At 40.4% G+C, this 26,659-nt stretch overlaps 1 protein-coding gene across 2 annotated transcripts; it reads right to left on the bottom strand.

Annotated features, from left to right (window-relative positions):
- Window positions 1-447: 447 nt before the first annotated feature.
- Window positions 448-26,289, bottom strand: ITM2B (integral membrane protein 2B). Of its 2 annotated transcripts, none has more exons than XM_085059898.1 (6): window positions 26,025-26,289; window positions 9,216-9,344; window positions 6,978-7,181; window positions 4,893-5,003; window positions 2,445-2,595; window positions 448-1,163 (listed from the first exon to the last, which is right to left on the bottom strand). In XM_085059898.1, exons 1-6 carry the CDS (start codon window positions 26,121-26,123, stop codon window positions 1,075-1,077), a joined length of 783 nt encoding a protein of 260 aa, XP_084916024.1. In that variant the 5' UTR covers window positions 26,124-26,289; the 3' UTR covers window positions 448-1,074. The 2 variants fall into 2 exon arrangements, with proteins under 2 accessions (XP_084916024.1, XP_084916019.1); XM_085059893.1 differs by having other exon boundaries at window positions 6,978-7,184; window positions 26,025-26,287.
- Window positions 26,290-26,659: the final 370 nt, after the last annotated feature.

Here is a 26,659-nt window from a genome sequence, read left to right as displayed (position 1 = left end):
GTCCCAGATTAACTGGCAAAGCTCAGTGGCAGAGGCTGGCAGGAATTCCATGATAGGAAACAAATGGAATGGCAAGGTCCTGCAGGTAGTGAACACTCCTGGCTCTCAGCTGGGTCAGCCTGACTCACAGCACATGATGGATGATGCCCATCATTTGACAAATACTCAGGAAAGAGATTTCAGACATTAACAACATGTTAGATCAGCTCTGGGCCTCCACTCTGATCATATGCATTGTGGAAATACCCATCCAGAATTTAAGCAAGCAGCACAATATTGCCTTTAAATGAAAAGGGACAGAAAAGCATGCTACTCTGTTCATATTTCATTTCTCAACCATCACCTATTCTATCTTTAGAAACAATACTTCAAGTAAAATGCATTAATTTTAACTGCAGTCCCCTCCTTTTAAAACTAATCCAGTAGTAGCAGAAGAAAACACAAGACTTTTAGACAAACGGGTTTATAAGGTTTATTTTCCATTGCACATACATGGATTATATACAAGTTAGTAACATAAGTTACTTCTTAATTTTCTAAAAGATTGTTACAGCACTTGCCATTTTAAAACATCGAGTCAGAAATCAATCTAAAAAGGTAAATATGACAACATTTAAAAACAAAACAAATTGCACTTGGTTAGGAGAGTCAAATACAGATTTGTCTATATGCTGTAACAAATTATATAGCAGGTAATATTACAGTTAGAAGTAGCTCTTCCAGTCCATTTGTACGTTAATAATTTTTTTCAATTTTACTTATTTAAAAACTGGTAGATATTTTGAAGACTTCCTCTTCTTCCTAGTATTCAAGATTCATCACGTGAAATGCACTAGCAACTAAGTCTTTATACAATTGCTATCCAAATATAAGAACACCACACCTGAAAATAAGGAGAAAACTAAAACGCATTGATTTTACATGGATGAGATGAAAAGTATGGAAGGTGTTCAGCAAGAAAGCCCTGTCCACTACTTACATAAAAGAAGATTTTAAAAAATAATCACTGCACACAATACAAATGGTGGGGTCATACCGTAATTTTAAAGTCTCCTGTAACAGCACTATTCCTCATTACTGTTCACAGATGAGTGTTTCCATAGCAAACTTGTTCTCAAAGTGTCGAATCTTTCGGCAATTGATGGCTTCACGTTTCTGAATTCCTGTTATATTGGTGAAGAACAACAGAGTGTCAAGACAAGAAGGGCTGAGGCACATCAGAGGCAGAAGTTTTATGTTTGCTATAATAAGATGTCACCAGAAATCAGCACTACCCTTCTCCAACCCTCCCCTCCAAGGAAACAGACACAGGTACACATTCAGATGTAGAGCATCAATAAGCAGGGAATGATCCTGAAAGTGTGGTGAACCAAATCGCAGAACTCGTTTAATGAAAACCAACCTGCCAAAACATCCCACTGGCTAGTTTTTAACCCAGAGCAGTTCCAAATCTCCCTCTGTCTGAGTCTGTAAAAATGCTTATGGGGATGTGAGAGAGGGAACAGCAATGGAATAAACTGCTATAGGCAAAAAAGAGTGGACTGTACTATTTAAAAATTATCTTGGATGCAGAGAAAGACAGAATTTAACCAAATTTTAGGCACTTACTCTCACGGCCAACCTATGCTCATCATTTATTACTACAAGATAAACATACTGAATTTTTAATTGGATTTTTATATTAAGACCTTTTAATTTTCAAACGTCATTCTAAATTGCTTTTATAAAATGTGTTTCTTCTTGTTCTCCCAAGCAGTCAGGTCTAACAATATGACAGAAGCAATTAAACTGCTTTGGTGTGCACTTGCACAGCACACACAGATTAAACAACAAATCAAACAACCAAAAAGCAAAAAAACTAGACACTAAAAAGCAAACCTGAGTAATATTTAAATGCAAATTTTAAGGCAGTATTTAATAACTTTTCAAGACTCTTCCAAATAATGTTTTTCAACCATTTTTCCATGAAAAAGTACTAAGCACTACAATTTTCCTGTGAAGACAGCTCTTATTCACATTTCACTGACACAAACAGGAAGACATGGAACAATGTACAGATGGCTTTAATGACAAGAAGAACCTGCAATTCTGTACTTGGACTACAAGACTAAAGCTTCTCATTTATTAAAGGTTTTTGCTTGGTTTGGGGTGGAGGGGGTGGTTCAAGATTGAAGAAGAACATCAATGAAAGCCTGAATTCAAGAAAACACACCCATGCACACCCACACACATTTTGGCACTCCTAGCTCACTGGGGCCTTCAGCACTTTTGCACCATGATATGACTTATTTCCATAGTTACACAAGAAAATATCAGACATACTGAGGCCCACAGAGCCAGCTACTGCAAAAAGCAATCCTTGCTTTAATTAGTCTTCTCTTTGAGCACACTCAGGCATCACTGAAGCTTTTGCCAACACACAAGACCATGGGAGGGATGTTTACCTTTCATGGCTTCTTTGCGCTGTAGTTTATAGGTTTCCTTGCCACGGCAGAGGCGGTAAATAAAGAATCCCAGCTGATCCACATTTTCAATGCGATCAGTAACAATCATCTGCTCATGAATCAAATAGGACTGAGGCAGGTATGTTCCAGCCTGTTTTTAAAAATATTAAGAAATCCTGTTAAGAGTACTTCTAATTTATAGTAGTATAGAAGGTGTTCCTTGCTTTCTAAAAATAAAATGACCACTTATTGTGAAAACAAATTCAGCTTCTTTTGTGAAAGATCTCTGTACTTTTTTGTGACAATAAGCAACTTGAAATTTCCACTGCAAAAAAGATCATCTTTTCAACCCCAGTGACATGTTGAGAAGATGATTAAACACTATTCTTCCCAACAAAGAACGGACTGTATAAAATTCACTTTCAATTTTGCATGAATGAATAACCTATGAATATTTTCTTCAAGACATGCTATGAGGAAAACAACAGCAATTTTTTTTCTTTAAATAACATCTTAGCAAACATTACTCTCCCAAATTATACCACTCATTATTTTGTAATTAAATCTCTGTAAATTACTGTGTCTTAACTCCTGGTCTCTCAAATCTCAGGAGAGAGCCCTGAGGGAGTGCCAGAGCAAAGCAGCAGTGTAGGGCACTGGCAGGGTGGGCAGCAGTGCTGAGGACTTGGGGGGAAGCCTGCAAGACATGCCTGGGCTCATGCCCTCCAAACAACAGGACCTCCTGGACCACCCCTGGACTCAGCCTTCTCAGCCCTTCCTGGGTGGGACAAGAGGAAAGGAAGCTCAGTGAAGGAATCTCCTCTTCCCAGCTGCTACAGAGCAATTATCCAGCACAGCCACAAATATCATCTTTGAGACATCCTGTGCACTGTGTACAGTTAAAATTAGCCAGTTGGCTCAGTAGTGGGAACAAGGTGGATGAGCAAATATATCTGGGTTTCAGTTTTGTTTCCCAAAGAAACAAAGGAGGCCTTTCATGTCTGCACATTCAAGCAAACTGTATCAATATACAAAAATGTGGTTCTTTAGGCTAAAATTATGGTGTTCCTTAAAAACCAAAACAGCCCAGAGCGCCTCCATTTTCATAAAATGCCCTCTGCATGTATTCAGAGCTCATTTTAATGAAACTAGCACAGCAATTTCATACTTTTTTTTTGCTGGTGCAACCAGTGTGACTGCAGGACAGTATTTACTCACTTTGTGTATCTGCAGCATAGTTTTCCAAATTCCAGTTACAAACATTTAGCCTGATTTTCTGTGACATCAAATGCCCACAGCTTTTTGTTAATACAATGAGAATTAAACAGATGTCTCATAAAATTAGGGCACCCACTGCTGGGGACAATGATCAAAACAGTTTGATTTTGCACAGATTTTCAGTTAAATGTGTGATGCCTGGTTATCCTCTTACTTTTAAACCAAGCGTATTTGATTCAGTACTAATGACAAACTAGGAAATTAACAGATTTTAATAGTGGAATTTGTGTGATCTAAAAACAGAAAGAAAACAGCACAAAGTAAAAAAAATGGGGTCACTGAGTTTTACAGACACCACATCATCCTTACATACAGAAAATGAAAGTGTGGTTAAATAGCCAGTCTCAAAATAGGAAGCAAAAAAGCAGCAGATGATTTACTTGTGGTAACTTTTCACATGAAATCTATTTATATATACAAACCACTCAGAAATGGCTAAAATGGTTCCTGGAGTCCTAATGCCAAAGCCTTTTTTCAAAGATGCAAACACAAAGATGATGTAACAGTTCTAAAGTTAAAAAAGCCCAGTAAAATATTAAAACATTCTCCCCAAATCTTAGATACATTTCATCAGTTCTCTTTCCCACCTGGACTGTTTTGCTGTTCTGTGAAGAAACCAGAAAACCAAAACCCAAGGTAAATACTATTTAAATCTGCATTAAAAGCATGCATTATGTAAAGTGCAGAGCAGATCCACCACCTCTCATGTACATGACTCTCATGCCACTAGATTGAAGCGGGGGCCAACCCTAGGGACCAATGCTCCTGTTGAAAGGATTTCTCAGTTTTATCTACTTTATGCCTCTCAGCTAACCAGTCTTAGTCCAGTGCACACATGCTTCATAGAAACTGTAGTCACAATGTATTATAAATTAAAAAAGACGCAGACTACTATCAAATAGTCCAGCTACCACATTCACATGATTTTGTCAGCCAAATTTATAGCACTGAAGAATAAAATCAGAATTTTTTGCCTTCCTCTGACTAACTCCTTCGTGATTGTAGATCATTAACTAAGTAGGTTATGGACTTTTTTCTCTTTGCAAAGACCTCCAGTGGTCATGTGCCTTGTGTGAATGTCAGAGTTCTGTAGAAGGGGGAGGAAAAAAAAAAGAAAAACTTCTACTTCTTCCCTGTCTAAAAAACAAATTAGTTGTGATTTATTCGTACCTTGATATTGATGAGCAGCTCCAGGAAATTTTTTGGTGGCATAACAACTGAAGTGTTCAGAGGAATCACATAGCACTTATCCAGGCTAAGGTCAAGATAGGCAGTGAGTCTCTGGTGAGAAAACATTTACTTTAATCAAAACAACAAGAACATCAGAAAATTGACAGACATTGCTGAACTGCTATTGCCTCTTGCTGTTCTTCAAATTATTCTTTATTCACTGTAAAGTCTGTCCAACAAACTCCAGTCTGGGGGTAGGTAAATGCAGAAACAAAGGGTAGCCTTGATGAGAGTTTATATCTTCGACAGGGATTTGGGCGAGGCAGTGGGCAATGAGCAGCTCAAATGCACTACAGCAAGGAAACTACAAAGGTGTATCTGAGCTGTTATGGAAACAAGTACAGCACTCATTTATGCCTAGTGCCTGCATTTTGAAACAACAGGGCAAAAACCTGGCTCTAGTCTTCACGCTTTATATTCTGTTATAGGCTAAAGAGGAAATGTTGCTGTAAGAGCAAAACACAGAAGGAAAAAGATATTGCTACAGATAATGCAAAACAAGTAGTTTTAGTTTCAAAAATACTTACTGACTTGCAAGGTTTATAATTATTCATAGTTGAATTATTTTCTTTATACAGTACCTGAACTGCAATATTTGCCATTATTTGATAAAAAGCTTAGGGAATTATCCTGATGATTCCTGCAGCTCTGTTCACTGAGCTGTGTTTTACTGCACCTGTTCTTGCAAAAGAAGACATGATCTCTAGCTGCTGAAAACTCTGAGGCTGCAGACGTATATAAAATACTGAGCACCAGGAACCCAGCAGTCAAAATAATGCCAGGACAGCAATCACCAGTGCAGCTAATCTCATTATGTGGAGCAAGTGCTGTACCTATGGCAAATGACCCCTGAACTGACCTTTGGAGAAAAGCCTTTAACTTATTAAAAAGTAAATTTCTTATGTATTGTTCTTACTTGGTTCTTAGATGCTGCTTTTTCATTTTCTAGTTTTCCCCTCTTTAGAGTCTTTATTCTTTATAACAGAAGCTCCCTGAATATATTCTGAAATATTATTTAAATTACATAGCTTGAGCAAGCAATGTTTTCCTCCAAATCTGGCTATGAATATTTGATAGATACCACTTTAAACTCTGAAGTTTGCATTAAAAAAATAGGACACTTCCCCATTCTTTTTCAGCCTTGCTTAAAAAAAGCTGTTCAGCAAAGTCTTCAAATGTTCACAGAGATTTAACTTCCTGAAAACCAGCTGTACAACATTTCATTGCCATCAGACAGCCATGCTGATACAGAAAAGGAAGGCTTCTAATTGTTTTACAGCTGCTCTTAATACTGAGTGCTGTAAGCCTGTCAACTGCTGTAACAAAAATTTATTACCATGATTCCTATCAATCAAGGTTATTTCTCAAAATAAGGAAGACATAGCTAAAAGTGCTTCGAAATTTTGAAAGTTCAGTGCCTCCAGGAATCATAGTAGCCTGTGGTGCACAAAGAAATTAAACTTTGGCTAGGCTTCCTATGGCATCTGGAAAATGAGCTCCCTTCCATGGTCCTTCCCTTTCTGCTGCTGCTTTGGGGTTCTGTGCCATTCTAAGAGAGCACCTCTGGGGGTGCTTGGACACACCTAGTGCCATCAGATTCAATCAGCCCCTCCAAAGCCCATCCAAGCTGATGTCAAAGCTACGACAGCCCTTTCCAAACTTCCCTCGGCACCGCAGCAGCTGGCCAAATTCTGGCCCAGTGGACTCAACAGAGCAATAACAATATTCTCTTTAGTTCCTCATACTAAGGAAAAGAAATAGGTCTAAGATTTTTCCCTTTCAAAAACAGAACTGTATTTGCAAATGGTGGTTTACACACTACCTTATGATGACTGTACTGTGCTGTACTTTAAGCCTGGTTAATAATTGCTTGCAGCCTGCTGCTGATCAAAACATTTCTGCTGCCTCCTCCACCCCTCTGCCTTCCCCCACCACAATAAATAAGGAGTGTATTTATCAGCATGACTGAGGGGAAACATTTTTCAAGTTTTAAATGCTTTCAACTTCTTCAGACATATTTCTTACCCGGTGGAAGTCATGGACGATATCAGCAGGATCGCTATCAGCAAATTCAGGGACTGGCACACTGATAAATTCAACATCTTCCTCCTCCAGGATCTGAATATTTTGCTCAATTGTGTGGTAGCGAGCACTCTGAGCCTCTGCCCCAGGCTCAGGTAAACTTAAGCCATCTTCAATGTACTTTATTCCACAGAAATACACGCCACCCTGCTAAAAATAGCAAACAACCCAGCAACAAAAAGATCAGTAACCTAAAAGTTTAAAAGTAATATTCTCAGAGCACTGAAGAGAAGAAAAACTTGTCAGACTAAATGAAATTTTTTGCCTGTAATTTGGTTCATACACCAAAGTAGGAGCTAGTTGCTATCTACAACAGGACCATGGCTAAAACCCAGAGGGAGTTTTTCCCTTAAATTCAATGGAAACAGGACCCCATAAGCAGGTTCTTAAAATCTAGTCTTACATGTATTTTTGGAAAGACAATGATGTTCCTATATCTATGTGCATGCATATTATTATTAAATTATGGTCTAACTGTAGTCAAAATTACAATTAAAAACGTTGAAACTGGTCATCCAAATCACCTTCAAAAAGCAAGTCTAACTTTAAATTTGGTTCTGCTTGCAGCAAAGCAGTGGACTAGATTCCTTCCAAACTCAATCATTCTGTGAAGCTGCTCAGTTTTACAAGACTTCAAGAGTATGAAAAGTCAGTTTCTGAAATAACTTTTAAACAGTTTTAAAAGACAAAAAGGTAAAAAAAAATTAAAACTAACAATTTGTGTCCTTTTGCCACAGTATAAATGGCAGGCTATCTAAGTGAAGTGTAAAATTCAGTTCTGAGTCAGAGGAAGTTATATACCAAATTTACAGGCCAGATAGTTTTAGAAATATACAACTTATGCATATGCACATGCCATCAATTTAAAGTTTTACATTGAAAACGTGTCTTCAGTGCAATGTTAGCTCAATTCCTGAATGTTTCTTTTAACACAGATCTGACTCATAAACAAGTAGCACAGGTTTGAATTAAATGGCACTTGCAGTTTCATCTCGCTGGCAGATGAAAGGTGGAGCACCCAGTGCTAAGCAGGGGTGAAACATGCATTAGAAATGCAGCCAACCTTCAGCTTCTCAGCTCATTAATCCACTAGGATAAGCTGTGCTGTTTAAGCAGCATGGTTTGCAACACTACTGCCCCCCTGTAAATTTGGTTAATGTGATAGCCAAACTCCAAACTGCAAGTTCAGCTAGAATTTCTCAAGTTTAATCACTTAGCTTTCCACATTAGCAGCTACTAAAATGGGTGAAAAGCAACAATTCTGCTATCATGGACGAGAACAGGAATTTTTACCTTATAATTAGATGCACTAACCAGTGGGCTAGAGAGATTCATGTTTTGCTTAACCTCTCCCTTTCTGGCTCTGTGATCCTGCAACCCCAGCAGTTTCTGTAGCAGGGAGGATGCACTTGCACCACTTGGGCAACAGCCCAGCACATCCAGCGCTGCCCAGTGACAACTCCCCCCAAGAGAGACAATGTTTAACTCAGATCTCCCATGTTTCAGGTAAATGCTCCACTTCCCTGGCACTGCTGCCTTCACAGAGCTCCTCTCGCAGAAGTGCCATTTGTTAAAAGACTGAAAATACATTTTGTTAGAGGTCTAATCTTGTCAGTGTGGATTAGACTTGACAGAGCATGTTTAAACCACACTGACTGTGCTTTTCCCAAGTCCCCTGCAGGGCCTGTATTTCTTATCCATGTGGAGGCTGGGGAAGAGGAGTCACCACTTTGCTTTGACAAGCAGTCCCTTTCCTGTACATCAGCAGTACCACATGCGTTAGGAAACCTGAGATCAAACAAGGAGGCTCTCAAGGGGTTAATCCACCTCCAGTATTTGGTATTGCAAAAAAGAAAGGAGAGCAGATAAAAATCTGGGACACCACTGGGGTTCCTAAACCCAAGTCCTGTTTAGATACAATCTTTTCTCTGCAAAGTGAGGTTTTCAAAAGTGTTACTCCCTTTTATTTGCCAGCTTCATTTCTGCCCTCCTCTGCTTATAGGTAACTTCAGAGAAGGCCACACTCTGGCCTTTAAAAAGCTGAAATTTTGGAAAGAAAAAATAGTTTACTATCTTTGGTTTAGTCTGTTGCACCACTTCTAAATGTAATATAAAAGAACAGTCTGTTGCTCCTCTTCCCACAGAGAAAAACAGCCCTCTCATAACAAGTATGTGACTTACCTGGAATGCAAAATATTTGTACAGATAGGCACCACCCAGGAACACACCAGCCAGCATAAAGGCCAATCCAAAGCACATGCACCAGCACCAGGCCCTTCTCTGTCCAACAGGCACTGCATCCTCAGGGTCCTGCAAGGCATCAGAGAGGGACCTTCAACACACTGTTCCCAAGGCAAGTAAGAGAGCAGATACTTCAGGCCCAGCAAATATTAACATTGCATCCACCAGAAAAAGCTGTACGCAGTTTAGCACTACTGTTTAGAAACTTTCCTTATTTGGTAAAATTTAAAACAAGTCTATTCAAGTTGAGGTTTAGTAAAACTTGTACTATCAGTCACTTTTAATGCTATCATCACTGACTAAACCAGCAGACTTAACAGAAAAATGTAACAAAATCTCCTGAGATACCTAATAATACACAGTGAGCCACTTCACAGGCTGCAGACAGAAAAATACCCACTCTCAGGCAGCCTCCATGCAACAACAGCAGAGCGAGGAAGTCAACTCAGAAAGGTCAGACGCCTTTTTACCTTGGTATATGCAAGTGAACCTGAAGAACCACCAAAAGATCAAAAGGTAGTAAGAACAGCAAAATATATCCTTTCCTATGTTGTTCCATCAAAATGAAACAGCCTTTACCACAACTTGGCTGACAGAACAGTGAGAATGGGAATGAAAAGAGATGCTCTGTAAATTGTTGTTAAGGAAGCTTTCTGCTCTAAGGCAGCATTTGCCATGCCTCTATCTGCTGTTCATGTAATACTAAAGGAATGACAGGATGTTTCCCCTTTAGGGCACTAGTTTGCATAACCATGCAGTCCCCACAGGCATCCTAAGCAATAAACTGCTGCTTGCAAAATCTTTCCTCTATCAGCCACATTACAATGCTCTTTCCTTCCCCTAGTGTTTGCATAACTCATATCCAAAGAAAAGAAAAGAAAAAAAAAATCCAACTTTGAGCTACCCTGTTCCAAGCCAGGATAATCCTGGGAAAACATCTGAATTCAAATAAATACAAAGAAATTCATTAGCCCTTTGCAACCACTAAACAATAACATGGAATGACGACCACGGCAAAATCCTTTATGACCAAATTAACAAAAAACACTAAACCAGAAAAGTTAGGAAGACCACTTGACGGAAGCACTTGAGAAGGCTTTGATAGCTAGAGCTGTTAGTCAGTGCTCTGCCTGATGTGTTGGGTCTTTTTGCTGTATTTGCTCATTAAAATGATACCCCACTTGAACAAAGTTGTGGGTATAGTCCCAAGCTGCCCTAGCCCGGTTGGAAAGGAATTCCTCTTATCTGGCTGAAACCATCTAAGCAATTCCGACACCAAATAGAAAGGGGACCTTCCCTGTAAATGGTGGGAGAAAGCAACACTTCCTGGGAATGACTCAGCCATCCCAGAGAGGGATAAGTATCATTTTGGAGGGACTTACTTCTTTTCACTGATTATAAAAGTAAATTCCTTGGTTAACAAGCTAGGTACCTAATTCATATGCAGCTAAAATTAAGTGATGAGAAACCCACCTTTACAGTACACTGCAATTATCTTTCATAGAGAAGTGGCAATGCAGCTTCTTTGCCAGGCAACGGCTGCCAAAATCTGATTCAGTAATATTTAGAGGCAAACTGAAGATATTTCACATATTTTGTTTTACTTTACCTTGCTAAATAACACAGAAAATCAGACTGTGAAATCTCTATTTTTGGAGGTTTTCAAGACTCAACTAGAGAAAGCCATGGCTAATCTTGCTTTGGCAACCATCCTGTTTCTAAAGGGAGGATCCAGCAGATGACTTCCAGAGGCCCCTTCAAACCAACATTTCTGGGATACATTACAAGGCAAAGTGAGATCAGCAAAAAAACATTTGCTGCAGACTGAAACAGCAGAATGCAAAGACAAGAAACAACTTTTTAACACATTTAGAGTACCAATTATTTAAGGAACTCAGTGTAAAAACTTACAGGATTACTAGCTGCCCGATTTTTAACCTGGCTCTTTGCAAAGACTGAGAATAGGACATAATACCCATGCTAATCTAATTAACTCTCAGGTCAGGTTGAGAGTCACTGTGGATTCTTCTATAAATCATCTCAATTATAAATCTAAACCAGGTAAACCAAGGATTTTTATTTTTATGTTGCCCTGTATCATTAGGTAACTATTTCCCCAGGTATTTCAAAGCATACAGGACACCCAACTGAAACTTTTTATAATAGCCGACAATCAGAAAAACAGATAGCATACTGCCTCTGGGACAGTTTCAAAATATTCCCTGGTGAAGAATATAAAGAGTATCTTCATTCCTTCCTAGTGCTGCTTTTATCCCTTTTTAACTTCAACCAGAATTATCCATTAGTTGAATAACTGCTTCTTCCATTTTTTTCATTATTTTTTAAGTTCAGAAAGACTAAGAGAACATGCATCCGAGAAATGGTGCAGAGGGCATACACAGTATAAACACCTACCTCCCTGGCAATGAGGGTTAATATCAGATCAATCTTCCATAGGCCATAAAAATAATCAGAAAAAAAGAAACTAACTTTTACACTTTTACCATGCTAGGAGGAACCTGAAGGACAAGTTTATTAGTACTCCACCCTAAGTAATTTTGCTTTGATATATGAGATGACAGATGTAAACAACAGGTTTAATACAACTCTTTTATCCTTTACCACCAGCTAAAGGCTATCATTATTATGTCTGAAGGTGTCCCTAGTGGTGGCATGTTAAGCTATTTTGTATTTGTAGCTGCCTATTGCACAGACTTGACCCCAGCCTACCAAAAACAGCCCATCAAATTTAGAGTAAGAGTTCAAGCCCAGTTTAGGCTCTTCCTTAGGAGAATGCATGAGAGCACAGCATCTCAGTACAGACAGAACCTGAAACTGACAACACTGAAAAGATTTTATGCTATCGAAAGAGAACACAGAATTAATTTCCTAATCTGAAAACTAAGTATACTATCAAGCAGTTTAAAACCAGCTTAAATTAAAATATAAATAACTTATTGAAGATAATTATACTCATATTTGTAGCTGACCCGTGGCTAAGGTCACTAAGCTTTTGCACTATTGCCATGACAGCTTAGTTTGGGCTGTATTGACCCAAAAGAATAGTTCATCCCTTGCTATATAAATCTGACCCTCCACACTGCAAGAAAAGAAAATGCAATGGATGCTCACCTTCCTTTCAGGTGACTCATATTCTGAAAAAAATCCCATTAAGTGAAAGCAGATCCCCACTAAGAGGGACAGTGCTGAATTAGCGCTTCTCCCCACATGGTTACAACTGCACTTTGTTCCCAGGCAGCAGCACTGACTTCTGAAGCTAGAGCACAACATGAGACTACAGCCTCAATGACTAATTTTTCTCTAGGCCAGCTTTCCATTGCCAGAGGTATCTTACAAAAGAAAGCACCATGTACTTGAGGTGAAGACTGACCTCTAAAAATACGCCCCTCTACTTCTGTGAGCAGTAATAATTAATCATTACTGTCCTGGTCCCTTTCCTTCCCCTATTCTGCTTCATCCCTGCCCCATGTACTTTCAACTCCCTTGTGAATCCTCAGCCTTAAGATGATGCTACAAAACTCATCTCTGATGTGAAATGCCTTAGGAGGAACTGGATGCAAGCCCAAAACTGGCTTGTTTCCCTTGATGAGCTGATTGTTCTAATTGGAAAACATTTGATTAGCCTATTTCCCATGGATAAGACACGAAACAGAAGCATCTCTCTGCCACTTGTACACTAAATCCTACAGTGTTGAAAATAAATGATTCAGAACTTCCCAACCTGAATAGCTTCAAGCTCTGCAGCAACAATTTTCCTTCCAGACAGAAAACAAGTATTAAATTCTCTATTATTTGTAACTAGCAAGATTCAAATCTAGTCTTCTCACAAAGAAGTGACAAGATGACTGCAGTTTTCAGTACACGTCCCTTCATCGGTGCCCACAGCAGCAAATGTAAAGCTGTTCTCTGTCTTCTCACTAAAACCATGGAACACTTCTGAGATGGGCACATGATACCACAAACTGTTTACCAGAACACCTCTAAACTATGGAGAGAACTTCAAAAATATCTTCATGACAATTAGCATTAGCTGTTCTGAAATAGATCTAAAAAAAAAAAAAAATTAATAACCCTTTAAACCTGCAAACAGTAGCAGTTATTAATGGCTACTGGCCATATATTCTCCTGCTCTTTTCAGTTCAATTTTAATGCTATTTTTTAATTTTCTTTAAGTAAATGCTGAATTTTAGAACAGCCAAATTCATGTTTGGGGTATTATCACAAATGTATTTTAAGAAGTTCCAATACTGAGCCACAAATGTGTATAATTATACTTGGTAATTACTTAAGATTTTCCCCGTGTGGCTTTTTTGTACATAGTAGAATATAATTGCTTTAACATTATAAAAGTAAAGCAGTCTATAAACTTACAAGACATATGTCTAGTTCATATTAAAATGAGTGAGAAGATTAGCAGACCTTGGTCCTTTGCAGAAATTAAGGACACATCTATCTAAACCAGATTTGATGGACAACATGCTGTGAGAAGTCCAGAATACTGTATGACTGCTGGACAGCTATGCAAAAGAAAATGTCCCAAATTTAAAAATAGATACGACAGCAATAAAAATAATTTTGGGAGGGGGAAATGTCTTTTGGAATGAACAGTCTTTGATCCACAGAGAAACCAGATGCAGAGCATTACTGAGTATTACAAATATTACTAAAAATGTCTGCAGTGTAATACACAAAACATCCATAATTATGCATGTGAGAATAACATCTAATATATATACACAAACACATATATAAAAGCTTACAGTTAATGTGGGTAGAACTGGCTGGAAGCTGTTCAGAACAGTTTTCCTCCAAGGTCCTCAGTGTGCCACTTAGCTCACATGGATGGACAGAACACAGTGGGGCAGACTGAGCTTCCTGAAGGCAAATATTGACCAACTGCAGCTTTAATTAGTGGAACAGGAAGAAGGGAAGTTAATGATGACTCCCTAGAAGTGTTTTTTAATGAGACAGGCTAAAAAGTCTTGAAATAAAATACTGACCAATGGCTGTATAAACTAAATTCTGTTGGTCAGGCTCACTTGCTCTGACTTGTAAATCTGATGTCTATAGAAAATCCTCACAAAAGACAGTCAATTTAAAATCAACTCAATTTAGAAAGAGCTCTGCATTCCTTCGATGGTATTCCTGCCTAAAGACTGCTCCAAGCCTGGTATTCTATTTATTACTTTTTGCAGATGGGAAATTAAGGCAGGCTTTTGCAAGACTCCTCACTTGGCAGATGCTGCGAATCTGGAAGGCGATCATACTGATCTGCCTCTAAAACAGCAATTTTATGCTTACTAATAAAATTAAATTTAGCTTTTAAGTACAATAATCTTTTAACTTGCTAGTTGGAAAAAACCACTCCATATACAATAGATGCTTTAGAGATTTCTTGCCTGTCTGGAAAACAAGCTATGGCTGTTTATGTGCAGTTGCTATCTGAACATTGCAACCCTTCAGTGCCAGCACTGCCAGTTCTTCTGTCATGATGGACAGGGATTTGTCCATCTGACCAAAGGCTCTCTGCCTAAAGAACAGCATGAAAACAAGACCTTAGTTTTGCTGCTGTTTGCTGTAGTCACATAGCCTGAATAACCAAAGAGATTAATCAATTTAAATTATCTATTAGGCAGTTGGTACTATTAACCTCTTATTTTATTTCTTGTATCTGTATATGGTCTTTGAAATAGTGTTGTAAATACAAAATATTTTATACAACACCAGGAAATTCAGAAATAAGAAGAAACTACATTTCAAGAGCTTTACAAGTTTAAAGTCCAAGGTCATTTTAATTAGCTGAATGCTACCTTTCACAAAATAATGGGGGAGTTTTATTAAAACACGAGGTGTCTGTCAAATGACTCACTTAATTGTTCAAACATTGTAACTATAACAGAACAAAAACATTCGTATAAGCAGTCAGCTCAACATCATCTTAAAAGAGGAATGAGTGCTGCTGGGTAGGAAGGTAGCTGCAGTTTCATGTTATTGGGAAAGATAAAGGTGAAGATAGAACAAAAATCGGAAAACAGGCAAGAGTAGGGAGCAGGAAATAAAACTTAGGGAGAATCACGTTAGAACACGAAGAGTTCAAATTTTCTGCAGGAAGGGAAACTACAACTATAAAGTCAATGTTAAGGACATGAATCAGCAGTTCATCTGCAGCTACGTGATGGACAACAAAAGCGTGTCCTGAAGAGTAATGCAGCAACTCCTAACCAACGTGAGTAATTCTGATTTACTTAAACACTGCCTTCATTTCTGAGATAAGAGACTGCCAAACCTGATGGCAGTCAACAATTAACGAGGATGGGTAAAGAAGGAAAAAGCCTGTAACTATTCAAATTGCTGCTTTGGGTAAATTTTGGAGAAGCATTAAGATTAGTCATTGTTAGCTTTGGTCTTACATGGACTAGAAAGTGACAGAGTACTTAAACGGCCTGGAGCTGTATTTGCAGACCAGGCATAGACTTTTTTCAGATGATGCACATGAACTTTTGGCTACATCCTCGTCCCTGGTAGTCTACAGCAAATGTACAACTAACCACACACTGTATTTGTTTTCTTCAAACTGTGTTCCCCCGATTGTTCCGCTTCTCTTTCCAGTTCCGAGATCTACCAACTTCCTTCCCTGACCCCTTATCCTGAGTCTATGCCCCCTGTATCCTTTCCCCACCCTAAAACAGAGTTCTCTGGTATCTGCCACGTGCAGAGTAACTTGGGCACACCTTATTTCCCTCTCCTCCCTTCACGGTTGCTCCAAGATAAACTATTCACCACTATGCTCTGGTGAAGAGGAGCTGGGCTATGGCCACAGAATTGCTCTGTACTTTGGCCTGCCACATCAACCAGCACAGCACTCCTACACCTCTTGGTCTGCACTTTCATGGTAAACACTCAGGACAAGGACTGCCCTCCTGGGTCTTTTCTGTACAGAGATTAGCACCACAGTATCTTAATGCCACCTATACTCCTAATGAACATGAGGAAACACTTCTTTTGCTGTATGACCCCAAACACTAGCACAGCTTGATCAGGGAGGTTGTGGAGACTTCCATTCTTGGAGATACTCAGAAGCTGACTGGAGATGGTCCCAGGCAACCAGCTGCAGGTGGTCCTACTAGAGCAGGGCACTGGGCCCAGATGACCTCCAATGCCAGCCATTCTGTGATACACATCTACATTTTTTAAACAACACTAATACTATACAGGTTGAGGATTAAGCAACAACTCTAACCACCTGCTTCATTAAAGAAAAAAAAAAACAAAAACGAACTTCCAAGAGTGCTGGGTCTGTGCTAGACGAGTAATTAAGCTCCACACATTCTTTACCTCCTTTGCTTTGGAGTTTTGTGATTCTTCCGCCTTCTCCCCACTCTCCAACACAAAAACTTCAACAAAACCTACAACATTTGGAAAATGTCTTGCCTCTATAAATGTCTGGATGCTTGTGGCAGAAATCAGATTTATTTTTAAAATATATTAATATTGCGGAATTTATCTATACCCTTTCATAAATTAGAATGATGGAAATCTGTTCTGCTTTCCACATTTAGTTTTCTCATATATTTAAAGAAAAGAGAAGTGTTCTGGTGCAAGTTTGCAAGTCATAGACTAAAACATGCAGGTGGAAAGTTTGCACAGGTATCTGGCAAGAGGGATTTTTTTTTTAAACAAAACCCCTCAAACCTAAGAAGTGATATGGGACATTCTTCAGAACGCATTTTGCTTTCAGAAAACAAAATCACCACACCTTTTATAGTTACAGCATACCAAACATGGCATTTCATTACACTGTCCAGTTTTGAAAAATGCTTCATTTTTAAACATGGCCAAAATCAACCCTTTATCCACCTGCATTCTTTGACTTACAACTGACTTATGTTCTACCACACTTATAAAAACTACACTAAATCAATCTGTTACTTTAATGCAGAATTTCTCTCATCTTAATCCTGAATTAGATCAGTGCTTGAAAGCAGGAACTTAGAAGGTTCCTATTCCACTTAAAATGGATCAATACTAAATTATCTCTTTGACCTTGATTGTTCCAGTTCCTGTTTCTTCCTTACCCTGTTCACTTCTTATATCAGAAATTTCTCTTTTTTCCTATGACTGCTTGAATCTCAGACATCAGTATGATGGAACGCTATGTGAATTTAACCTAGATTTCTCTCAAGGCTATTTTCCCAAGCGGCGTTGGCTCTTTCACCCAAGAGATCTCATTAGCATGCACATATGCACCACTGAGCCTCGGAATTTAATAACTCTATTCCCAGTTCAGCCACAGATGGTATGTCATCTCAAGCAAGCTACAAAGGCTGTGTCTCAGTTTCTCTCAAAAGTAGAATCCAGCATCACAAAACCCACTTGTGAGGTCCGTAGTCCTGCTTCAAAGGAGGGCAGACTGAAGCCTGTCCTGGTTGCTCAGGGCTCTTGACCAGTCAAGGTTTGAAAACCGCTAAGACTGACACTTCAAAGCTTCTCTGGGTAACTTCCTCAGCACCGTTCAGCTCTCAAGACTGAAAAATATTTTGCTTCTATCAGTTAGAAGCTCTCCTTTTTAAATTTATGACCACTGTCTTTTCAGTCAGCTCCCAGGTATTTGGAGGCTGGTGTGAAGCCCTCCCTGTAGCAGTTTCGTATCTGGTTGAACAAGCCCCACTCTGCTGACCATTCCTCACAGAGTATAACCTCCAGCCTCTGACTATGGTGGTGGCCCCTGCTGGACTCGTACCAGTTTGTTGCTGTCTTTTTTTTGGATCAGAAAGCTCTTGGCCTGCAGTGATGCCAGTGACTAGTGTCCAGCTGACTGCCCACCAGAAGCTCTGGGTCTTTCTCAAGCAGAGCAGCTTCCCAGCCAGGTGATCCCCTCTGTGTCCTGAGAGATGGGATCAATCTGCTCCAGATATAGGACTTGGCATTTCTTATTTCTGAAACTCATGAGATTTTATCCAGCCCATTACTGTAAGCCTGTTGAGGCTCTTCTGAATGGCAGCCCTGTCCTCAAACACATATACCCTGCTAATAAATGTATTTGTGAATCAGAATGCATAGTACCTGTACAGCAAGCACAGTTCTCTGAGTGGAAACCATTCTATATGCAAATATAGAACAGCATTTAATTGTAGCAGTTATGAGTACCAGCACAGGAGAGCGGACCTTGAAAGGCTTATGTTTAATTGTGCCATCTTTCTGGACAAAACTGTTGCAACAAACTAAAGGGCTTGAGTGCAATTAGACTACTAGAAGTCCAAAGTGGAGCACACACTCCAGTGCCCAGCACCAGGCGGCATCACACCCTGCAGGGTCACAGATGCTGGCCAGTGTTCAAACACCTCACTGCAAACCTCAGGCAAGACAACTCACCGCACTGAGGAGCAGCTTCCAGGAGCTGTGTCTGGCCTCACACCCTGCAAAGGGTGCTGCGTTTTCAAATGCATAAATGCAAGGATTTTCTATTTCTGGGTAGGCTTTATCTTTTAGAATAAATAAATAAACTAATAGGCCTTAGTGATTCAGCAACTATGTGAGATCCAGCCCGGAGATCAATGACCCCTCCCAGCTATGATCTCCCCAGTGTACTCTTTTTCCACAGTCATTCCACCATCTCATTCTACCCACAAAGGAGCAGAAAGCTGCCATCAAAGCAGGAGTTTGCTGAACCCTAGGATGAAGACAACCACAAATTAACTAAGGATTTGCATTCAAGGAATTCTACTCTTAAAATGCCTGTGGGTTTTATTTTTATGTGCATATATATACATGAAATTATATGTATTACATACTTAATAATATATGAACTTTATAAAAATATTTGTGTACGCACACACACACTATATGGAAAGGACAAACAAGATACCAATTTATTTTTTCCAGGATCTCTATAATAACTGTTATGCAAATATTACTTTGGCATTTTTTCATGATGGATTTTGTACAGCTGTTGCATAGAAGACCCTTGCTTGTAGATGACACATGGATCACTGAGAAAGGACCTAGTGCTTTTCTGTACGTCCGCTGTGGCCCAAACCCTACCTACATCACATGATGTCTGCCACAAAACCATTTCTGACTTCATTGCAGAGCTCAATCTTATTAATTATCCCATTCCTTTGGTTTACCACATCTGTAAAATTAGGACAGATATCCGAATTTTATAAATTAGCATGCTTTTCATCTGTAGATTCAAAGTAATTTCCACTGAGGATAAAAAGCAGTACATAAATAGTAAGAAAATGAATGTTGTATTATTCATACAGATCAGGAGACTAAAAGCAGATAATGCTAACCTTTGTCAATCATAGCATAAGGGGAGGATGGGGATAAAAAAAATACAGAAAAAAAAGTAATCTGTGCAATAGGTAACAAAACACATAATTACTTATCCCAGCTGTAGTTATGTTTCAAAAAAGTCATTGTGTTTTTGGAAGTACAGAATAAAGAACACTTAAAATTACTAGGACTTAAAAATGCAGCATTTGCTTTTGAAGGTATTTCCTGAGAGTCACAGAAAGGACTACTTTCTTTTTATGAAGAGCTATCTGATGCCTGTAGCTACTGGCTACTGGATAGAAAATATGTATAAAGCTGATAAATATTCCAAAATCATAACTGCAGTACAGTTGACTGAAAACATTACTGGAGATAAATATGCTTACCATTCTCATATACCCCACAAAGACCATCAGCATCAACATTTACTAAAATGCTGATAAGAAAAAAAGGGAAAAAACCTACATAAATAACAAAGGAAATAGATTTCAAAACAACAAATAGATTTGAAAATAGAAAATAGTAAAAACCCCACAACTGTTAGATTACATTTGCAACTGCAAAGATTTCATTAAAAACAGAAGAAAAATGTATATACACATTATATTTTGAAATTAAATTTTTCTTGAAATAGATGTTCTTATGTTGGATTAAATATTCATTATAATGGAATGAGTCTAAACCATTTCCCTTAAAAATACTGCTGATTCCAAGAAAATTTTCTTTCAAATTATTTTCACAGGAAAGCTCAGCATTTCACTTTGATCCACATCTTCAGAAATTAACTAATTTAACTTGATCTTTCCCACTGAACAGAGCCTTCATTCCAACAGCCTCTATTTAAGTGGTATTCTTCATACTAATACACAATGTTAATATCTAAACTAGTTTCTTGAACCTTATTGAAAAGCATATTGTGGCACAGAAAGACAGGAGTGAACATAAGAGAAGTACTTATGGCATTTACTATAAGAATACATTACAGTGAAGGATAGTTTTTCTAGATATTGCACTAAATAAAGATTCGTCTAATTACAGACTTTTCCACATGATAATGTTAAGGGAGAAAAAAGTTCTCCAAATACATTTTTAGGGCAAGGGGTCTCAGCCAAGTAAAAGTTTGGGAATCTGAAAAGAGAGACTATTTAGAACTGCAGAAAGTATTGACATTGTCTCTCCAGTAATCCCTGTACTGCATTCACATGAGCTGTATGGTACAGCCATCAGCTCTTGCTCAGTCAGCCAAAAACGTGAATGATACAAACAACTGGCGAAGCAGTTATCACAGAGGTCTGGCAGAATACATCCTGTTTGAAATATTAAATACCATTCTTCTGGGAAATGGTTGTATTTCTCAACCAAAGCTTTGTATTTGTTATTCAGGTCAGGAAGTTATAAGAGACAGAAAAGGAAGTGAGATATGGAGCACTGACAGAACTCTGTCCCACAGGTTCATTTCCATTGCTGGGGCATGGGGATGACACAAGCTCCTCCAGATCACATTCTGAACTTTGTAATTCCGAATCCCTAAACTCACTTAAAAATAGAAAAAGATTGTCAGAGGAGCACCACAAACTTTTAGAGATCTTGTTTTTTTAGTATTCTCTCAATGGCAGCCTTTAAGGAATAGCTTTAGTAGCCTAAAGTCTCAAGTCTCAACCACAGTTACCTTATTTTCAGGAAGCTGCACTACTTATCAGTAGCACAAATTCATGATGTAAAAGGATGCAGGGGAAGGTATCAGCCAAAAGGCTTTTCTTCTTAGGAAGAGTCCCTCATTAAAAACACAAATTTTGTTAAATAAAACTCAATTTACCATAATTCATGTTTTTAGGTACCCATAAAGTCAAATAAAGTAACAAAAAATGAACCCTAGGTACTCTTTGTGCCTAAAACTGGAGGGTTTTCATCTATGGTTCGGTGGATTTTCATTAAAATTTTAGCAATGTCTGGGAGAAGGGGGAGAGAATTCACTTGGTTAGGATCTTTTACTTCTGGTCCTCTTTTAAATAATCATGCCTTAATCTCCACAATGCTCTGACAGATAGCAGAAGCTGGTTGGTTTAATGACCTAGTTGCATCACAGAAAACAGAGGAAAATACAAAGACTACTCTTTCCCCAACGGCAACTGGTGAAAGGCGTATAGAAAATTTGTCTGGAGAGAGCCTATAAAGGGAATATGGAAATTCGTGCAAGAAAAAAGAAATGAAAAACAAACAAAACAATCCTAAACCACCCAGCTACAGACATATTCCGTAAAGTGGGAAAATGTGCTTTCCTGAGAGCAAAATAATAAGCAAATTGCTATTTATTAGTGGGTATACTAACTTATATATATAATATTATATATGTATTTATAGATATATACATATGCAAAAACCTTGTAAAGTTAACACCTGTATTTCTGAAACATTTAACACCAATTACACAAGGTCTGAGGGGTTTTCTACACAGCTAAATAGTGCTTATTAGTTGTTGCTCAGCTGTATTTCCTAGGTGGATCCTTCACTCTATGTCAAAAATGTCTGGTTTAGTATGCTTTAGGCAAGATTAAGCTAAAGTGAAAAAAAAAAAAGGTTAATTTTAAAGGTCGGAATAATAATGTTCTCATAAGGAATAAATGCAAAAAGCTGCTGCTTTTAAAATTCTTAACATTTACACTTTCTCACTGAACTCTCTGCACATGTAGTTATCCAAAGGTCAGCCACAATACGTATGTGTGATCTATAGCTTCCATGCACAAAGCTGGATGTGGTAAAGATGCACTGTGTTGAGCACCCCAAGAGAAAAAAATGAGTTTTAAAAGGTTGCCACTGACCCTGCAGAAGGGAGCAACAGCCCAAGTAACTGAGGGCACAAAAATCTTTGGGGAGTGCTTGATCTACTGAATGGCTTTACAAAATGTCTGAAGACTTCAGCTACGCTCAGAACCTTCTTTGGCTCTCCAAAGATGTATTGTAGGAAGAAACGTTAAAATACCACACATTGTTTGTTTGTTGGGAAACTGGGTCATAAAACACCCTATTATAAAGACGATGAGCAAAATGGAAAATGAAACATGGCCTAAGAAACTTCACTAAGAGTATTCTGTATTTTGGCCAAGAATTATGGTGTAGAAGTACCATCCCAACAGAAGAATCAGAGTTGTAATGGCTGCCTACAGTAATTATGGAGACACTTTCACTACATGCCATAATATTGAGCAGTGATTTATGCAGAGACAGGATTAGCACTCTAGATGTTTCAACTCCTTTTTAAGTAACATACTCCAAACCATAAGACCATTACCTCCTGCAAAAGCTTTTTTTTAAGCTGTTGTTTTCATGACACATCCCCTACTCTTCTTACATCTTCCTGTCTCACCTTCCCTGATTAATTTCTGATTAGTATCTGCATCAGAGGTTACTGGGTAAATTTTGGCAAGATCAGAGTACTTCTATGCTATATCATCAGCACATTTTAGCTGCAAATGCTCTTTAGTAAGTCCTTGGAAGATTATGTATTTGAGAGTAATCCTGCAATGGCAGAGTGGCAGTCTTGAAGGCACTGTGCCGGGAAAAGCAGCAGATTGAGACTGTCAAAGAATTAACCCAAAAGCTCATTCCATGAATTTTTATTTTCTGGAGATTTCAGAGTATCTGGCTTTATTCATTAATATCAACCAGTTTACTAATATCTCTAGCTCAAATATTTTAAAGTTCTTGGCAATAAAACTGTGATAGAGCAATTGTGCTGATCCTTTTTCATTCTTAGGGCTTCCCCTTTACTTCAGTCCAGAATGCCTCCCACGACTTGGTTCATAAAAGAAAGCTACATAAAATGTTGTAATATTTTTCATGTTCACACTTGTGATCCAGATCTATTTATTTTCCTACAGAAACAATGCAGAAGAGGGGAAAACAAATGTCTCATATATGCTGTTTTGGAGATGTGACCTTTTTCACTCTTCCAATATACATTCCCACACTGCCTTCAAACCTCACTTGAAGCTAAGGGTTTTCCAGCAACGATGTGATATGAATAATGCATTTGTCAGATGTGGTTTATTTTTCCCCTTTCCTCCAAAGAACTGCATAGGCAGTTGAACTTGTGGAGGGGCTGGGGAAGATGTTTCTAATGCAGTTGTATTAGAGAAGGCAAAGTTCAAAGAGTGTATCTTGCACTTACCTCAAAGGTATCAAGTTTTACAAGGGCCCTCAGTTCCCTTTTTTTTTTTCCCTCACCGCCCCCCCCCCCCGAGATCTGAAAATAAGCTCCCAGACTTGAAGAATCACAATACTTCTAGAGCTACATGGCATTATTTGTTTCACTATTGTTAATCCTGCATGGATTGCAGAGCCTGTTCTACAGAAACTACAGACAACACTACTGTACTCAGATCTGCTTTTATTTATGCTCTAAAACACAAAAGCTCAAAAAAAGCTTACTCAAGAGGATTTTGCACACTGCTAGGTGCAGGTCTGCAGTTCTGCACACAAAAGATAGAAACATGTCAAGGAGAATGTCAAAGACTTGTCCCTCAAGAGTGCTCGTTTGTTTTTGGAATTTTCATCTGTACTGAGCATCCCCTCCTAGCATGCTATTTTAGGAGTGTTCTGAGCTTCGCTCAGGCATGTTCATCCCCTGACAACAGTGCAAGAACTTTTAAGTAGCTACTGTGAGATCAGACTGCCTTTTGACCTGGTTAATAAATGTTTACAAGTCTCATTTCTAGGCAAGGAAAGCGAAGTTAAGGCAGATCTTGTATGTCATCCTCAGCTGCAATAATTTACAGCACTGCATCAGGGAAATCATAGTCAAATGACATGCTTCCGTCAGTATCTGGACAGGGTCAGGATTTGTTCCCCAGTGTACAATTAGCCAGATGTATTTTGTTTGTTCAGCAGCAGAAAAACAAGCCCATTTTGGTAAGCTATCTGGAAACAAACATTGTCCAGGGCAGGTCTGGATTCCAAGGTAATAAGAAAAATCTATTTTCTGGAACATGTAGCTTTGTGTCTTGCTTACATGCATGGTATCAAACTGACCACCAAACCTGGGGTCAGGAGGGAATTCTACAGCTTAATCTGGGCTGCAGGAAGCCACTGCTTCCTAGAGAATGGCACTCCTCTAGGAACACAGAGCACCTAATGGATTTCCAGTAATTGCAGGCAATCTGAGTAACAATACTGTCTTATGTGTTGTGGCACACTGTTCTAGAGACTTAAATACTGTGGTCAGAGTTTTATTTGACAGTACAGTATGCTCACTAGAGGTGTGACATTTAACCACTTGCTGTATCAGGAAGATGTCACTAGAAACATCCTTCTGGTTCCCCTTGGCTGTGAAATGACAGTGGATTCTGCAGGTAAAGAACCTGGCCCCATCAAAATCACAGCAAAAGCAGGGCACAATGCTACAATTCATCACAAAGATTTAAGAAATTAATAGACACTATCACTTTTGCAGATCCAATCTGGTAATTCAGAGGCCTGATGCACAAGAGACTGAGAAAGCAAATGAAAACAGCAAGACACTGTTTATGTGCAACTGGCCATTTTTCAAGTTTTCATTCCCTTTTGAAAGAGCTTAAAGCAAATTACACTACTCCTAATTAAAAACCTGTTTTGATTACGGGACCATAGAAATTGCAACCAAAAACCTTTATATTCTAGGCAGTTTTACAGTTCAAAAACTTTAAAAGGCGCAGCTGTTTTGTTCCTTGTTCCTGTTTGCAGAGGGGAGGCGACAGCAGTGCCTGGAGTTTGGGTGCTGTTTTGGGGCGCGGGGGGGGTGGGGAAGGCAGCTCTTTGTTCCTTTATTTAAGCCAGCCCAAGTTCCGAGGCGAAGTTCTCTGTGCCACACAGCCACCGGGCTCGGCGATCACGCTGCGGCACCAGCGCGGCCGAGCCCCCGGCTTCACCCAGCGAGAGAGCGCTGCCTTGCCCTGGAGCATCCGGGCTCCGGGAGCTCGCCAGCAGCCGGCCGGGGGACAGCAGCGGGGAAACAGCAGGCACGACCCTCCTTCTCCGAGCAAACCAGCTCCCACGGCCGGCCCAACACAGCCAGCGGGCTGCGGGAGCGGGCCCTGAAAGCCGAGGTGGCCGCGGTCCGTGCGCTGTGGGGGCTAACAAAAAAAACCCCAAAAGCCCAACAAAAACCCCCAACCGAACAAACAAAAAGCCAGAACCACCACAGAGATCCCCGGGGTCGGGAGAAGCGGAGCCGTGAAGCTCTCTCCCTGTCAGCCATTTTAGAAGCGTGAGGCGATGGGGCGGCGGGGCGCACCGCCGCGCAGCCTTCCCCCGGCCCGCCCGCGCTCACCGCCGCGGGCAAGGGGCGCACAAAGCACGGCCTCGGCCCCGCCGCGCTGCCCTCCCCCGGCAGCCCCGCCGAGCGCAACGGAGCACGGCGGAGCGCCCGGTGCCGCCGGGCCGGCCCCGGAGGGTCGGTCCCACCGCCGCCCTCACCTTGGCGTCCGGCGGTACGATCAGCACCTGGCTGTTCTCCTCCTCCTTCTTCGCCGCCTCCTTCTGCGCCAACGCGGAGTTGAACGACACCTTCACCATGGCCGGTCCTCAGCGCCCCGCACGCAGGAGAAAGAGGACGACAAGCAGCCCGGACCGGCGGAGCTTCGCGGGCTGTCTGCTACCTTGCCGCCCCTCCAAGCGCTACCTCTCCGCGACTGCCACCCCCGTCCCCTTGTCAGGCGGCTGAGGAGGAGGAGAGGAGGAGGCGGTGCCTGACAGGGCGGGCGGCAAGGGGGAGGTGGTGGCAGCGGGGCCTCGCCCTCCGCCCACTGCCTGGCCCGGCAGAGGGGCGGGGGGCTCCGGCCGGGCGGGTCTGCCCTCTGCGCTCCACAGCCGAGAGGCCGCCGCGCACTCGGTGCCCCACTGTGCCCCGCTGTGTCCTGCTGTGCCCTGCTGTGCCCCGCTGTGCCCCGGGCGGCATCGCGCTGACCTCGGGGGCGACGACCCTCGGGGGCCGTTTGCCCCCCAGCCCCGGGCTTGGCTTCTCTGCATGGAGGAGCCCCGCGCTGAGGCGCTGCTGGCGCTGCGCTGCCCGGGGGCACGGCTGGCACAAGCAGCTCGCCTCACCCGGGGCA

This window comes from Lichenostomus cassidix, chromosome 1 (genome assembly GCF_008360975.1).
Source record: "Lichenostomus cassidix isolate B80296 chromosome 1, HeHo_3.0, whole genome shotgun sequence".
NCBI lineage: Eukaryota > Metazoa > Chordata > Aves > Passeriformes > Meliphagidae > Lichenostomus > Lichenostomus cassidix.
The sequence above is the reverse complement of the archived record's forward strand: the minus strand, read 5'-3'. Positions and strand labels throughout refer to the sequence as shown.